The sequence below is a fragment of the Micropterus dolomieu genome, linkage group LG06 (assembly GCF_021292245.1).
Source record: "Micropterus dolomieu isolate WLL.071019.BEF.003 ecotype Adirondacks linkage group LG06, ASM2129224v1, whole genome shotgun sequence".
Lineage (NCBI taxonomy): Eukaryota > Metazoa > Chordata > Actinopteri > Centrarchiformes > Centrarchidae > Micropterus > Micropterus dolomieu.
The window spans coordinates 8,839,125-8,856,412 of record NC_060155.1 but is presented as its reverse complement, the minus strand read 5'-3'; the positions used below and the strand labels follow the sequence as shown (position 1 = coordinate 8,856,412).

The following is a 17,288-nucleotide window of genomic DNA, read 5'->3' as shown; positions in this document are numbered from 1 at the left end:
CACATCTCTTTTGATCCTGTAGAGATAGAGCATGACACTAACAGGGTTGTAGGTTGTTGTCTCTGCTTGAGCTGTGTGAAAAATCTTTATACCGGTCATATGTCATTGTTTCTGATTTGATCATAGTGCACAGCATTTCTCATAATTACATATTTTAAACAGCATTACACATACAACACAGGCACATTTTCGAGTGGCCTTTTATTGTGACCAGCCTAAGGCACACCTGTGCAATACCCATGCTGTCTAATCAGCATCTTGATATACCACACCTGTGAGGTGGATGGATTATCTCGGCAAAGGACAAGTGCCCACTAACACAGTTTTTTACAGATTTGTGAACAATATTTGAGAGAAATAGGCCTTTTGTGTACATGGAGAAAGTCCTAGATCTTAATTGCCTAAATGCCCTAATACAAAAGGCCATGCCCTCAGTAAGGGTAGGTGACCTTTGCTAATCCACCAGACTTCTGTGCGTTCTAAATCTTGATTGACATCTGTCACATCAAGTGTGCAACAATTTACTTTGAAACCCAGAATTATTTGCACAATGCCAGATCTGTTTCACTCCTAATAGGCCATATAGTTTGAAACAAGTTAAAACAAAATGAAAATGAAAATGTAATCCATTTGTTACCCCCAGAAAGCCTCCACCCTGACAATGATAAACTATTCTAAAATCATTGCATTATTGATTTTGACTCCTGCTAGTTTCATATAAGCAGCTTTAAAACACATGGAAATCTGCCACTGAGGGATTCTACGTGCTCTCTCAATGAAGAAAATCAAAGGACACAGACTCTTTACAATGAGATGCAGGGGTCATCGCAGAGAAATTGATAGAAACTGGGATGAAATTGAGAGAGCGAAAGAAAGAACGAGAGACAGCGAGAGTGAAATTGCTGCATTGTTCAGTGTGTTAGCTCATTGTGTGTCAACTTATCCTCCATCTTTTCAATCTGCATAGTTATTAGAGGCTTTTATTAATTTGAAATGCCAAAGTGAGGAATAAAGCATTACTGAAATGTCACCCTTTCACTGAGCATGATAAAATCACATCAGCCCCTTCTGGAAACAAACATTCTTCCCTTCTCTACTCTCCTCCCTACCTCTCTCCCCTCACTCTCTACAGCACAGTCTCTTTCACTCTTTCTCAGAGATCGATATGGCCTGACAACATGATGGCTGGGTATCCTAAGGGGAGGTAGGTCACAAGAGTTGCCTCTCATTTCGCCATTATTTCTCTCTTTCAAGTATTTACGCTTTGACTCAGTTCATAATTAAAAAAAATAAAAAAATAAAAATGGACACTAAAACATAAAATTCTGCCATGTGATGCGTGACCTTTTCAAAATCACAGACTGTGTTTAGACTTCTAGAGATTTTACAGGTAAATCAGTGTGCTGTATACATTAACATGTTCAAGGCATAGTTCAACATTTTAAGAAATACACTTATTTGCTTTCTTTCCAAGAGTCAGATGAGAAGATCAATATCAATGCCATGTCTATACGTTAAGTAAAGAGCAGCAGCTAGGATGTCTTTAGCCTAGCTTAGCATCAAGACTGGAAACAGGGTGAAACAGCTAGCTTGGTTCTGTCCAAATGTAACCGACTGCTCCCAAGAACGTACTGCACGGTCCTGACTCGAACCCGCAACCTCGGGTACGGGAGGCGGACACGCCGACGAGGAGGGTAAAACCCATGGGCACTAGCGTCAGTTGCCAGTGCATTTCTTAAGGTGTTGGGGAGTGAGGTTTTCTAACTGCACAGCCTCGCTGGCTTCCGTCACACAGAGACAGTAAATAAATAAATATACCTGCAACACTTTTGGGGGATTTTCAGGAGTGTAAATGTGCCTTTGCTACACCTGACCTCTGGGCTAGCCTCTGTTGCTATTCTTCTGTAACTAAATGCAAGCTCTCATTCAGCGTTTCTTTCATCTGCCTTTTTGAAAAGCTGTTGCTTATATTCTAAGATCGATTTGCATCTTCTACACCACTTGCTTTCAGAAAATGAAACCTTCGTGATTTTAAGAAAGTTATACAATTATACATTTTTGACATTCAAAAAACAGCAGCTCCCAGGAAAATTTACTGTCTCAGCACGGGAACTTTGTTTAATGCATGCCCATAATATTCATCAACACTCTCGCCTAAGGACATTTTTCCGACATGCCTTTACTCATAAAGTAACCACACAACGCACTACTGAGTAGAATCTTTCTTTCAGGTTGGATTTCTAATTTTTAGGAATTATTAGAAATGACAATATGATTTTGAATGAGATTTTCTTACTTCTGTAACAGAACCAGGAATTTCTGCTCCCACTTTGGCTCTTTTATAGCTGGAGACACTGCACAGACACACGGAGCAAAGGGAATACAGTACATAACTCCCTCAAAATCCCTGTCAATTTTACATTTACATTCACTTATTTTAGAAATAAGACTGCTTTAACGGTGTTGGCACTAGGCAACTGAAAAGAGACTATATACTTGTGTCTCCCTACAGTATTCTAGTCTGTATTTGCCAGTTTTCTGAATTATGTTAAATTGGTGAATGTGGCATTTTTAAAAAGGCTGTTGTTGTAAATCAGCTGTCTTCCCACCAACACAGAATTTTGAGGTTAAAGCTTTCAGTGTTCCTCTCCCATGAGAGATCACTGCTTGATTGCTTGACACTTCTCAGTCTGACCAAAATTATAGCAGACAGTGTCTTGAGGGAGGGGAAGTCCTTCACATGCACATGCACATCCCTGCAAAGAAAAAAAAATATCTAAAAAACCTTTGGCAGATGGGTGAGCCAAGTTGAGTTTTTTTGGGCAGCAACAAAGACCCAGCCTGCCAAATAGCTTTTGCATAATTCAATTACTATATCTTTTACAAGAATCCCATTCAGCTTTTCAAGCAGAAAATGATACTGAATAGGAAATAATTCAATTTATTGGTGAATGAATGTCTTAAATTTATACAATTAGAGATTGGACTGTCATCGCTTTACCCTCTTATTACATTTAAATACACTCATTTGACACTTTTATCCAAAGCAACTTACATTTGAGCAACAACATACAAGCTTCAATAAAGTAAGAGATCTCCGAGTGACAATAGATCCTAGTAAGAGCTATTAGCTCCTAGGGGGAAAAGTAAGAGTTCACAAATAGTGCAGTCAATACAAGAGAATTGTAAGGAGATAGAAGAAGAGCACATAAAGTGCATGTTATAGGTTAGGGGTTAGGGGTGTTATAAGAAGAAGTGTTCAATCTCAAACTAACTGAGGCCCATCAGTTACCACAACAACATCATCACTTGGAAATTACTTTATTAAAAGCTCTGAACTACTGTTGCACTCTAAGAAGTACTGTCTTGTTGGTACTCATTGGTACAGGCACCACGCACACTGAAATAACTAATTGTTTCCTGTGTACTGAGGTGTAAGACAAACATGATGATTCACAGATGAAACATTCATACTGTTATTACAGTTATGCCTTTGCCAGGCAAGCGGCAAAAATGCCTTGGCATGTGAGTCTACAGAAAATTAGTTAAATTTGGCTGGACTATGGGAAGAAAGGAAGCTGAGTCATATCGTGAGCTAAGAGGATTCCTTTGAATCTTTCCAAAATATCATCTTATCTCCTGCAATTTGGGTCCTCGAGCAGAAAATGCTAAAGAGATTTGACTCTGTCACCCTGCTTTAAAATTCAAACCTAAAGGGAAGAAAAATTATTAAATATCTTATGTAAAATTTGTTGATGTATAATTTGAAAAGAGATGAAAAGTACATATGTAGTCAGTTTGCTTCCAGTTTGTTCATTTTCATATATAAACTTCAAACTACATTAGGCCAACTTTGTGTAAAAATACAACTGTCTTAATCAAATGAAGAGGGTCCCAATTTTATGTTAATTGGAAATTATGTTAGGATGAAGCCATGTTTTTTTCATAGCTGCACCAGTCATCTGATGGAAGTATCAGTCTGATCGCAGTCCTTGATGATACAAGTCCAGCTGTTAAATAGGTACATTGAACTCCAGCAGGTGATAATCAGACTTCAGCCTGGCGTCTGACATGCTGCTGTGATTTTCTTTTGTCACACATCACCACTTAATTATGACAAAGCTATTTGTCTTTACTTTTCCCAACTTGTTATTTCCTTGACACTGCAACATGCTCTTCTAATAAATCACAGCCAAGTGAATGTACAATATGATCAATCAATCAGTCACCTTCTGAGCTGAATCAGGCAGATCCTGATGCATCATCTTCTTATCAGTGTACGGTAGTTTCAATAACAATAACCTCACTCACTAAATATAGACATGTGACATTTTCTATGGGATATAGTGGTACTGCTTGTTGTCCATGATGCTTGAAAAAACAATGCAATAACATAACATAAACTTAACATAAAAATTTTAGGCAAAGTTCTCTTTATTTCAGGTGGGGTTGGTGCTGATGCTCTAAAACACTGGATGAAAATTCTAGATTATTCTAGATATCCTGTGTACTGTGTATTAGGCCTACACGTTTCCTCGTAGCTCAGCCTGACAAACTTGGTATGACTGGTAACTGGACTTTAATTAAATACATGTAAGTTTATGTCTGTGAAGATTTTTTATGGATTTGGTTGAAGATACAGGAAGATGTTTTGCCACTCATCCAAGACGCTTCTTCACTTCAAACTGACTGGAAGGATGTCCCAGCTATTTAACCTCTGGTTGTTATCAAGGTGATGGATACCAATTGGTTTGTTATTAAGATGATGGATATCACTTGGTTCGTTAGTGCTCCTGGCTGTTGTAATGACAGTCGTTATGATCATTAGAGTCAACTGAGGCCAACTCAGAATGACTGTTGTTGGCATTGATTGTTTGGTCTATCTTCTGGCAAGGGATGAAAGGATAGCATTGTAGGTGGGGGAGAAATGGTGTCACAGACATCCTCCCCCGTTGAGAGATGGGTTCTCTACTCTGGTGTAAATGGCTTTTACTCCTCTTTCAAACCATCCTCCTATCCAGAATATGGAGATTGTTGTCCTCAATAGAGTGTCCCTTGGCCTTCAAATAGAAGTACACTGCTCAGTCTTGACCTGAGGAGCTGGCTCTTGAGCCATGTGTTTGTGTAGCGTTGTTTAGTTTTCCCAGTATATCCCTCACTGCATTGGACAGCATACACTAGATTGCTTTTATTGTCGTCTTTCAGTATCTTCAACAATTTCACCTTCCTTGGATATGTGGGTTTTAGCATTGCTTGCCAGTGTCAAGTGTTTACTTTCTGCATTCTAATTTGGGTAGAATTAAATCCCAGCTGTGTTAAGTGGAAACATATGTAATTTTCACTTTATCCTATCAAACACAGTGGGCCAACATAATATCAAAGTACACAGGGGTTTGACAACCTGCCATGCCAGGCAGCTTGGTTTCATCATATGTGACTGAAAGTTGTGTGTGAGTGTAAAATATAAGAACTGTACAATATGTTTAACAGAATGATAATTGCTTATAAAATGCCTTTTTTTCAGTATGGATATTAGAGAACTTGAAGAGGTAAGAGAATGTATATGGATTTAAAACATTTGTATTAGTGAAAGACGATGTTCTGTATGTTGAGTTTATAGCAACAAAAGGAAAATAGTATTATTATTTGTGCTGTGAAAGTAATAATTCTGCATACACCTACGAAAGAATATTTCAAACAGACTGTCTACTTTGGAAAATAATTAAAAAAGAATTAAATACTCATGCTTACGCATTTCAGACAGCAAACATGCAATTCAAATGGTAAGCTGCTCAGAAAGACTCTGTCTAGGGGAACCACAAAACCCATCACTTTTTTATATCGCCATGCATAATTCATCTGTCTTTGTATTTACAACCCTCTAAGAATTAACCTGCCACAGATCGCTGGGAATAATGCCGACATATCTCTATCCGTCAATTGCTCACCTCTTATGGAGCATGCAACCTCCACATGTTCAAACAAGGCATGGATATTATGCATCATCAGCTGACAGAAAACAAGGGACAGGCAAATTAAAAAGCCAGGAGACAACAGAGGTGGCAGGCGAGTGAAAGAATAAATGATGACTCCCCCCTCTCCTGGAGTCAGGGGACATGTTGCATGTCATCTCGGTGTCTTGGTACGCAGTGGTGCAGTGATGATGTGCTGGGCAGGGCCAGTTGAGAACAGAGTCAAGGGCACAGGGTTGACAGGAAGCTAAACGCTCCAACTGTTCCCTGTCCCCAAACAAATATATGGATGAGTGAATTACCCCCCCAAAAAAATGAAAGTTACAAGGATCAAAGAGGGGCAATGGCAGTTTCTGGTTTGACCTCTGAACTGCTTGTTTATTTTAGCAACTTGAGATTGACACTCTCTTCATGATACTGATGCTCAATCTGACTTGCCACAGACACCGGCCGTGTCTAAAATCACTTCCTATTTAATATATTGTGCACTATATATTCTAACCACTATTGTATTTGTTAGAGTAGGAAGTAGTGAATGAGTTAATGAGGCTGATGACTGGTTTTGGGCTATAAGCTCAAAAAGAATTGGCCAGTGGGATAAAGAGGTTATCAGTCCTACCTTTCAGTCTGCAATAGGCTGGTCATTTATTCATTTAACTGACGCTTTTATCCAAAGTGACTTACAATTGCTAAATATGTCAGAGGTCGTACTCCTCTGGAGCAACGAGGGGTTAAGTGTCTTGCTCAGGGACACATTGGTGTTTCACAGTGGAACTTGGGTCTTTCACACCAAAGGCATGTGTCTTATCCACTGCCCCATCACCACCCTCTATCAGAGCTTTTTCAGTGAAAGCAGCTGCCTTCTGCAACTAAAAATGGGGATGATGAAGAGTGCTGAGAGTAAACTAAAACAGTAAAATTCTGTGCCACTAAACCAAATCAATGGGCTGAAAGATGCTAAAGAGCCCTATAGAGAGAGAAAACCTCAAAGTCTGGTGATAATTCTTTGTGGGTTCATCACCACAAGTAACCACTTTCACATTACAAGTAGTCTTTTTAGTATATCACTGTACTCTAAAGGTTAGTAGTATATAAACATATTTTGGAGGAGATAGAGTTACGACACTAGCCATTCTGCAGATTCATTATTTCAATCAATGACCTCACAGCCTATGTGGCGAAGGTTACTGCCCTTTCTCTAGTCTATAATCTATTTCTCTTTGTAAAGTCTATTACGTCAGTTCTTGTGGGCATGTAAGACACAGATTGAAAGTTCACAATGACTCCCGTCATTGCCTGCAAACGATAAGTCTGCTGCATTGACTGTCAATAACATGGCCGTCTCCAAGAAGCTTAGTGGGAGCTCTCGTCTCGTCTTTCCTTCTTAAGCCTCCGAGGGGGCTGTGTGGTGAACTGGCAGCCACAAACGCCTTTCATCCATTCTGAGAGAACAGTATAAAGTTCAGAGGAATTACAAGAATCTACCCAGTTAGACTCAGTGTAGCTGGAATAAGCACCGTTACTGATTCAGTCTCACAAATGTTTATACATTGCCAACATGACGTGGATGAATCAGCATGGCTGCAGATCCTGTGGAGCATGTGGGCAGATGACAACTAACCCATAGCTCACATTGGTTCATTTAGATCAACTGTCAGATCACTGTATGTTGCGTTAGAGCAGAGTGTCTCTTAACTTCTTCCTCCAAGATTTTCCCTGCCACGTTTCAAACCACTAAACCACTGGGTGAAAAGCTCTCTATTCTGTAGAGTAGTAATCCAAACACTACTCCACCATAGATGTTGTAGTTAGAGATGCTTGACAGGGTGGAATATATTCTCCCAGCAGATTCAGATTGTGAAAATTACAAAACACTGGTGCATCCATCCGCCAATGCTTTTTTACATTTTGTGGCATAAACATGTCCATGCATTACTTGGCAACTACAAGTGAATTGGTCTAACTCTGAATTGCATGAAATTTAAACCTTCTCTGTCAATTAAGTTTAAGTAATGGTCCGCCACTTTTGTGAATTGCCTTTAAATCCACCAAAGCCAATCTGATTTACACCCAAGAGAGGGAGATAAGTGCTGTAATTAAAAACACTCTTATGTTTGTTAACCATATCAAAATGATTAGAGACAGGTTTTAGATGCAGGTGTCTTTCAGCAGGTGTTATTTTGCAGTAAAAGCTATTGTTCATTAGGGCCCATGTGGTGTAATAGTGTAATAATTGTCTTGCTTATGACCATGCAAATGGGACTAATTGGTTAATTTGTATTAATGTATGAAAATGCTGAATATCAAAAAATGTTTTCCCCATTAGTTACAGCAGAATGCCTGACTAACAAAAATCACACACATTTGGAAAACTAATGGCCAAATACAGTATATCAATTAATCCAACCTTGCTGTCTTACCATGTATATCAGTGGTTTAGCGTGCACACTGTCTGTTACTGTATGTAGTTTAAAAAGGCTCCAAACTGATGTTGGATGATTGTGAGTGACAGTGCCACAGTGCACCACAGGAGAAAAGCCGCAATACCAACACATTTTGAAGAACCCCTGAAGGTCTGCAGCTAAAAATAAAAACAGAACAGGGCTAACTCCCTGATGCAGAACACCTGTCCTAGACACTGTTTATCCTAGACTACCTTTATCACTTGTCCAGAACATCCAAGAGAAAGCAGGCCTGGAAGAGGAACCAAAACCAAAAGGGTATCTTTACCATTTTATCCACAAAGTAAACATCCTCAAACCTTAAGTTGTAAAAGATCCACTCTTGAATGATTAATGCCCTTTTCATTGAGCACAAACTCTGTCATAACTATATTTGGCAGAGCTTAGTTTGGACAAAAAACATCCTTGAGCGACAAAGATGTGAATCATAAAGCCAAGACAGAGGGAGGGGGGATGAGACACCCAGGATTCTTTGGCCATCCGCTTTGAGGCAAACCAACTACTGGGAAAAGTGATTAGACTGGGCTCACAACGGCAGGGAACTTGGTGATTGGCTGAAAGAGTTCATTTGCATGCTCCTCTTATCTCCAACAAACGCTCAGGAAGGATAAGGTCACCGGTGTCAGTCTGCCTGTGTGCCAGCCGAGAATGTAAACAGATCAAATGCACAACAGTCATTTAGGTGAGTGCAGAAGGAGCCTGTGTTCTTGATCATCAGGACAATGATGACCTCCAAGTCATGTCAGAGGTGATAGATATCCTGGCAGTAGGATGTGGGGACATCTGTCAAGGTACACATGTTGGGGGTTACGGTGATTGTCAATGCTACATTCTATTCATGAACTGAACAGGATCACTTATGTCCTGTTATGGCAGGTTGATAGTCTTTGTAGTTCTTGAACTGCAGTGACTACTCCAATGTCTAAAAGACAAAATGTGCATTTATTTATCTGGTGTTAAAACTCTTGACCTCTTTTTGTTGACCATTAAACTATCTGATGAACTGATGATGGCGCTACAGGAAATTCAGGGATCACCAAAGTTATTGAAAGTTATTCCGGTTCATCTTGAGGGGAACATGAACATCTCCATCTGATCAAGGCATTCTAATTACAAATGTCAAGCTCATGGAGATGCTAGAAGAAAAAGGATCACCATAGTCATTTGGATTTATCATCTGGGAACCATAAATGTTTGTACAAAATTCCATGGCAATATTTCCAATTTGCACATTAAGATGCAATTATACTGCAAGATACAGTATGGACAATGGTGGTGGACTGACCGACTGACCAAGCGACAGACTGAGATAATCCCTAGAATCACGCTGTAAAGATGGCTAAAAATGTCAACATTTGCTCTCCTTGTTTGGACGGAAACAACCGCTCCAGCAGATGCTCAATAGTGCCACAGCACCTAAATGTATGTGTAGCACCAGCTGTACATGCAGGTGACGTTATTCCAGTGTTGAAATAATCAGGATAACCACATTATCCACTAATGTCAAGAACAGATGCATCATTTGGTAGTGCTCTGGTCCTCTATGTACATCAAAGTAGACGCAGCTCATGTTATCATTCTCTAATAATGTCAAATTCAACAAATGTCCAGCAAAACATCTTGTTATTTAATTGTTACTAGCCAATGTAGTTAGCATTGTTCAATAAAAAGTGACCAGTTAGTGATCAGTCTCCATAAACACTCTCACTCACGAATAACCATAAAACATATTCTGACAAAGAAAAATACACCATAAAAGAAACATAATCAGAATAAAATATGTGACTAATTATAAAAATAATGAAGGCAGCATGTACTGTATATAGTATACAATATATTAAATTATTCAAGGGAAACATTGTGACAAGGTTTCTTTAACACTACTGTCTCTAGTTTGCTCATTTATGCTCCCTGTTCTATGTTAATGCTGTGTATTTAGGATAATCTACTGGGCGGAAAAAGGTTTCACAGTTCGTTTTGATATAAAGCTTCACAGAATGTCATACACGACTGGAGACGGGCTCCTTTTTCATCCTACAGTGGCCTTAAATGTCTCACTGCCATCTGGAGCTGTGAGAATAAAAGCTCTACTTTTAAAGATGCCCATTTTAATTGGTAAATATTTACTTGCAGGAGCTCTCGGCGGGGACACACACGACTTCTAATGAAGCACTTTATGGCCTATGGGCTCTTGCTGCTTACTTTGAGTGTGATTCTAAACAAATTCAAACTGGAGATGAACTGTTGATAATGGTTGATAAGGGCCAATGAAACGCAACGGTGAACACTAGCAGTGAGCATATAGTGCATAACAACTGCACCAGTACAACTACCCTGTCAACGCTGAACCTTCCTCTGTGTGTGTGTGTAGTAGAGTGTGGTTTGACTGTGTGCAGTTGTATGTATGTAAGTGTATATTTGTCTGTGTGTATGAATGAAAAGCTGGTTGACAAAATCCAATATCACAATATTTTTGAACAATACCTTGACAATAATACTGTATATACTGTATTGTTATAAAAATGTACAATATAATTTTCGCTGCTTTCTATGGAGCCCCAGAAAATAATAAAAATAATAAAAAATAAGCTTAGAATTGTTTGTAATTTTACTGTAACTTATCTTCTATTATCTGTTTGTACTGTACATGTAGGTTTTCATGTATACCTGTGCATGTCCATGTGAATGTGTACTTGTGTGAGTGTGCTGATGCCTGTATGCCCTTGTGCTTTACTTGTTTTGGTGTGTATATGTGTGCTAATGTACACCTGTGTATCTTTACACCTGCTTCTCGAAGATTTGTGCATACATTGATGTGTCTCTGTGTGTGTATGTGTAACTTGTAAGTATGCTGCTGGATATTAGCACTTTTATCCTAATGCAGGTTCTGTGTGTACATCAATCTCTGCTGCATGTTGCCTTGTATGCACCGCTCTCTATCCCTGACCCAGTATGCTGTGTGATTCTGCCTACAGCCTCATTTGTCTCCATCAGGGGACAGGCGAGGTTACGACTCACCAAAGCGCAGTATGTTTCTGGCGGATCTCCACACGTGATATTTGGGGGGTCGAGGGCCACTCGCAGGTACTTTGTCATGTCGGTGGCTTCAGGCTGACAGGCCATGTAGTCCCAAGCCAGGCCCTCCTCCGTATAGATCTGGGACTTGCACACGTCATAGTGTCCCCAGGCCGCCGGGTAATGTTGCATGGCATGTACCATGGTGGTGCACACAACTTGCAGAGTGAACAATACAGGCCAAAGCATCGCTAATCTCGTTCTGTATGGTTGCTGTGGAACTCTTAAAGCTGTTGATTCATCACAGAAATGTCAATATTGCCGAGAATTTTCTAAATTAAATGCAGTTTGAACGGTGCAATGGAGCAATTGGCAGCATGTTGGTACTTTTGTGTGAGCAGCGTCAGGCAACGATTAGCCCCCATTCAGTTATTACGTCTTCGATTGCTGCCACGTCTGCCTGGCTGATGAGGTGTGTCAACAATTGAGCTTCTTCACAACCGTTGAGCGTTGATGAAAGAGACAGATGTGATGTACAGAGAGGATTGGCACTCCTCATAAGTCAGTGGCTGTCAGATGTCTTAGTTTGATCTCTTGTCTATTGTGGTTTTTGCCACAGGCAGCATCCTAAAAAGACAGAAAAAAGTTTGGGGTATTAAACAAATCACAAAAACATTTGAAACAGTGTATTGAAATATTAACAAAGCTTTAACATGGTATAAGGGCACTGAGGTGAATAAGTAGTGCTTGACACTACGTACTACTACACAGACACATACACAAACAAAATGCAAGCGTCCACTGTTTAAATGTACCACTCTATAATAACCTTTCCAAAATCACTGTATGCAATTCAAATCGAGCTTATTCTGCAAAGCCTAATCTACATTTGATTTTCATCCAAAAAGGCTTATTTCCATGTGTCAAGTCACTGCATTTAAGTTATTGCTTTTCCCGACTCTTGCTCCTTTATAACAGAATGTGGAGTTGAGTTTGTTACAATGCCTTCAAAAGCATTTGGGAAATATTAAAGTAAAATTGGGAGACAGAAATGGTCTATTTGAGGGATTGTATGTTTCCCAGAGCTATCACAAGGCATCAGTCAGATGGCCTAACTCGTCAGGTAATGGTGCTTGGCAGCAGTCAGTGGAGACCCACGCGATCACAATGTCTCAGGTAAAAAGTGTGTGCGGTAGTGGGGAAAATGAAATGGAGCAGCTATATACAGCTGCCTCCAACAGAGTGATGACACTGTAAATAGGAGTTAAGTTACTGTTGACTGTCAATGTGCTTGAAAAGAAGTGTGAAAAGAAGTATATGTTCACAGCATTTCAATTTAACCTTTGCCTGTTTACGGCAATTTTAAAAAGGATGTACAGTTTTCCGCTTTTAAAGCACCATATAAGTTTGTAATGTTGCATCACATTTATTCTAATGCAGATTCAGACCAGCCGGTAAATACAGTTGAACCAGTAACTTTCCGGTCAGCAGCTTTATTCTCTACCTTCAGGCTACATCCCCCACCCCCTGTGACAGAAAGTCACTGCTGAATTTTTTTTATTTTTTAGTTAAGCTGGGGTTTGAGGCATGTGGAGAGTCTTTTATGTTCGGAGGAAAGAGCCACTTTTCGATTTGTGTCAAAAGATTACAACTCTTATCAAGACATTATCAAGTCAAATCAAATTAATTGGGGAAGGAATTTAATAAAAGGTTTATCAAATGAAAGGACAAAGATTCAGATCAGATTTGGGAAACTCATCTTAATAAGATGCTGTGGCTCACACATGCAGGGTGGTTTCTGTGCTCCCCTGACATATGGAGGCATTAGAATTCAGTATTTTAACTTGGCCATCTTGACCAAAATTGTGCCAATTTCAATGGGTTTTGACCACATCTATGGCAATTACTGCTTTCCCTCTCCAACCTAATGCCCCTTTTACAAAATGACTACAGGCTTGAATACATTCCAACTGTAATGAAAGATGTTCATATGAGCCAGAGAAATCATCTGCACTGCTATTCGTGCTCAGCAGACCCTTCAAAGTGAGCCATGTCAGGATGGCAGCCTTCATTTGACAGACCTCTAGTGACAGAAAGGAAACTAGTGGGAAAAGAAACGCACGGCAAAATAATTTTGGCTCTTTAAATGTGTGCATGTCAGTCAGCAAGGCTCTTAAGAAGAGGCCAATTACAAATTTGCTAAAAGCTGGAGCTGTAAGTGATGAATAAGCCATTTCTTTCATGGGGATGCGTGGATCAAATTTCATAAATATAAATGTCAGTCCACACTCAGAGATACATTACGGGATGGACCACTCTCTCTCTCTCTCTCACACATACACACACACACACACCTAGACAACCCCCCCCCCCCTTTCATAATACTGAGGTTGACTTATAAGACAATCAAATTAGGTACCAGGGGCAGGGAGGTCGCTTATCTTATTTTTATTTAATAGGGAACTTTCAAAGCTAATAAGCGGCAGCAAACGGGGTTCACCACAGGAATATTGGATTTAATTCATAGACACATGGATTAATGAAACCTATACAGATGAAAAGAAGGCGTGAGGAAGCTCAGTGAACCTTCCGTGGACAGATACCATTCAACATCAGAGGGCTACTAAGGTGACAGTAAAAGGGGAAAAAGCATAAAATGTCACATGTTTCAAATCCATATTCTGCTCACGAAATTATTATTAAGCGTTCTGACACCATTTAGAAAGCCAGATAATCTCCTACAGAGACTATAGAGGTATCTATACAAGGAGTGTATGAAAATAACTTTGATTCATAATATTTTTTTGTGCTTCCCTGGTTCTCAGTTCACATACAGCCCATAACATCAAAACCTTAACACAGAAAAACTATAAATGCAATCTCCTACCCTTGTGTCCCTTGTCCCTGCAGCTATACCTCATATTCAGTGGCACTCAAAATGCATGGAGGAACTCACGAATGTCATAATTTCACCGAGAAAAATATGAGGTCAGAATCTATATTAAAAGTCATCAATATTTGAGCAGCTCTCCGTATGCAGGGGAGAGCGAGCTTAGAATGTGGGGTGACCACCTCACCGCTCTCTCTCTCTTCCTCTCTCTCTCTTTTCCTTCACTTGTTTTTGAAGCCTCTGAAACACCCCCTTGTGTCCGCTTGCATTCCATCCCCTGGGCAGCTCAAGCATGGCAGAGTGTTTTTAAAGTCAGCAGGCAGCCGTGCCCTGTGGCTTATATTGGTTACAAACTCCCAGCCAGACTCTTAAAAACCATAACGGATGTATTCCATTCATTTTATAGTAATCCCGCTAAAGTGTGGCTCTGCTCTCAGTCTCCGAGTGTGGCTTTCTGATCCCCTCTTGGCTCCCATACAAGACAACGTGGAGGGGAGCTGTCCCCAGTCCTATGTGCTGACAAACAGGACCTCAGATCCGCCCCAATGCTTCACACTGGACCGCCAGTATCTTAAACACTGACATCAGTGTCTAGATGACACTTTCATTGATTTTAGAATAACCCCCCCCAAAAAAGACATCCTTGACATTTGAGCAGATATGTTCTATCTGTGGTTTATCCTGCAACAATTGCTATTTTGTTGTCTTTCTGTATCAAGTACCTGGTCAGGATTTTGGATGTGCACACATACAATACTGTCTCATTGTGTTTATTGATTTTTCTGACTTCCAACCAATAACTTCTGATGCATAGCCAGTTTGAGCAGACTGATGCATTGTGGCTGGCTGATGAGTGCAACAATAAACGGGTTAATGCTTCCAACGTTCTCCAAGCCAAGAATCAACCCTTCCATATGAGTCACAGTGGGATCAACTGGCAGGCAGAAGCAAGTCTGTACTGGCACACATTTCTCTTCTTATTGTCTTTCTCTCCTTCATTTCCTTCTCTATGGGTCCCTCATTCAATCTCTCATTTCTGCTCTTTTTCTCTTCAACCCTTCAAGCCTCTGTGTTTGTCTCTCAATAGCATGGTTGATGCAGTAGATCCGTAGGCACATAAAACATACAGTTAAGGGCTGCACTTTTAACTCCTGCAATTGGAGCCACTTTTTATTTACAACAAGGACTGGCAGTGGTTTCCTGCAAAGAGCTTTATCCTTGAGAGGATGTGGTTGGTGCGCTGATGACAACGTGAGGGTCCCTCAGTGAGGAGCCCAGCCAGACAGCCAGCCTGCACCACTGCCACACATGAAATCTGCTTCCATGCATTATTTAAAGTTCTTCTCCTGAACCACTAACATTCAAAAATGCAGAGCATTTTGCAAACATTTTATAATTCAGGTCAAGACATGTAACATTCATGCAATCAGAAACACCGGATAGAGATCCAGACAAAAGTCCAATCATTTTATATTTTTTCAATTTAAATTAAAATGCAAAGAAAGAAAAAATTTGAAACCTAGATTACTTGTGGTAATCTGGGTATTTACGGTAACAGAAGATGTGTTCATTATGTTCTGGGTCAGATTTTCCGCAGAGGCGAGGCACACTTTAATGACCTGCTGCGCAACAGGTTAAAGTCACATAATGTCGTTTATTAAATGACTGAGGGTAATGGGGAAACATTGAAAATAACAACAGCTTTAGATAAAGTGTATACGTTGCCAATCCAGATTTATAAGGTCTCACATCTAGCAAAAGTAAGAGTGTCAAGACAGTTAAAACTTCTTAAAGAGGGAAAATAGAAAAATGCTGCGGACATAAACAGCACTGTTTTTATTCAATTCCATGTGAGCCGCTCATTGTTGGGCCTATTCATTTAACCCACTTCAAACCGGATTACTGTTAACGTTTCCGCCCATGAAACAGCCCACTGTAATTACCTTATTATTGCCCATTTAGTCACGATTGTCATCATCATACAAGTGACGGTATGCAAAAAGGAGAATGCACAATCTGCTCAAAACACAACAGTACTCACATTTAAATGCGCTCCTGGGACAAGCTGCTCATTCAACAAGTTATTTTCAGCCAAGGGTAGTTGCAGAAAGATTCCCATACGCCTTTGACTGATTCTTCTTTTTCTAATTTATTCTAATTTCTCACCAGATGGAATAATAAAGGCGATGTATGCGCAGAAAGCGCGCATTCACATGGAGCGCACACAGTTTTCTCTTTCTCCCAACTTTTCTTTACACTTTTATGTCTCACAAAAGCAACATTTCCTTCCAAATAACGTTCCGGGAACTCGTTCACTATTACACCTGTTCTTTCGCGCTTACAAACGCCGCCGATTGTCGACTGGTGTCCACACAAGCTGTTTGCCTTTACGCAGCGCTGCTCTTGGCTCAGCATTCATTGGAATGGCGCACGACAAATACATCAAGGAGCCGTCAAGGGGATTCACGGTGGTCCCAAATTCAGTGGTCCATTAACGTGTATTAAAACACATCCCGGTGGAGAGCAACTCATGGGGTCGTTTGGACTGGATAGATAGATTTCTCAGCCCAGCCGAGTTGTGGATGGGAGAGCAAAAGAGAGACAAGCAATCTTCCTCAAATGGAGCTGCTATGTCCAGTTACATACGAGCGCTCCCTGGGTCCTAAAGATAATACTGACTGGCTGGCAAATCTCAACTTCAACCGTTTTTTTTTACGCGGCTGTTACTCGAACAACTGCGCAACATATCCAGCCTTCATTGAGTTGCATTTTGCCACGGGGGCTGATATTGTGTTTAAAATGTAACTCATGGCTAGTATTTAACAAAGCAAATTACTAAATGTTGCAGTGATGCTTTTGAAAAAAATCTTGAAAATCAATTGTCTCCCTTTAATGAAGGAAATTATTTTAAACTCTTGGAATAATACTAACTGACTCGTAAACGGAGAC

General features: G+C 40.1%; 1 protein-coding gene across 3 annotated transcripts in view; it reads right to left on the bottom strand.

Annotated features, from left to right (window-relative positions):
- Window positions 1-16,894, bottom strand: part of LOC123973153 (netrin-G1-like) — a 71,313-nt gene extending 54,419 nt beyond the window's left edge. For all 3 annotated transcript variants that reach the window (XM_046053053.1, XM_046053054.1, XM_046053055.1), the window contains exons 1-2: window positions 16,381-16,894; window positions 11,453-12,076 (exon numbers count right to left, since the gene is read on the bottom strand). In XM_046053053.1, the coding sequence (XP_045909009.1) occupies window positions 11,453-11,698 (246 nt within the window). In that variant the 5' untranslated portion in view covers window positions 11,699-12,076; window positions 16,381-16,894. The remainder of the gene's footprint in view (window positions 1-11,452; window positions 12,077-16,380) is intronic.
- Between the last annotated feature and the right edge of the window lie 394 nt (window positions 16,895-17,288).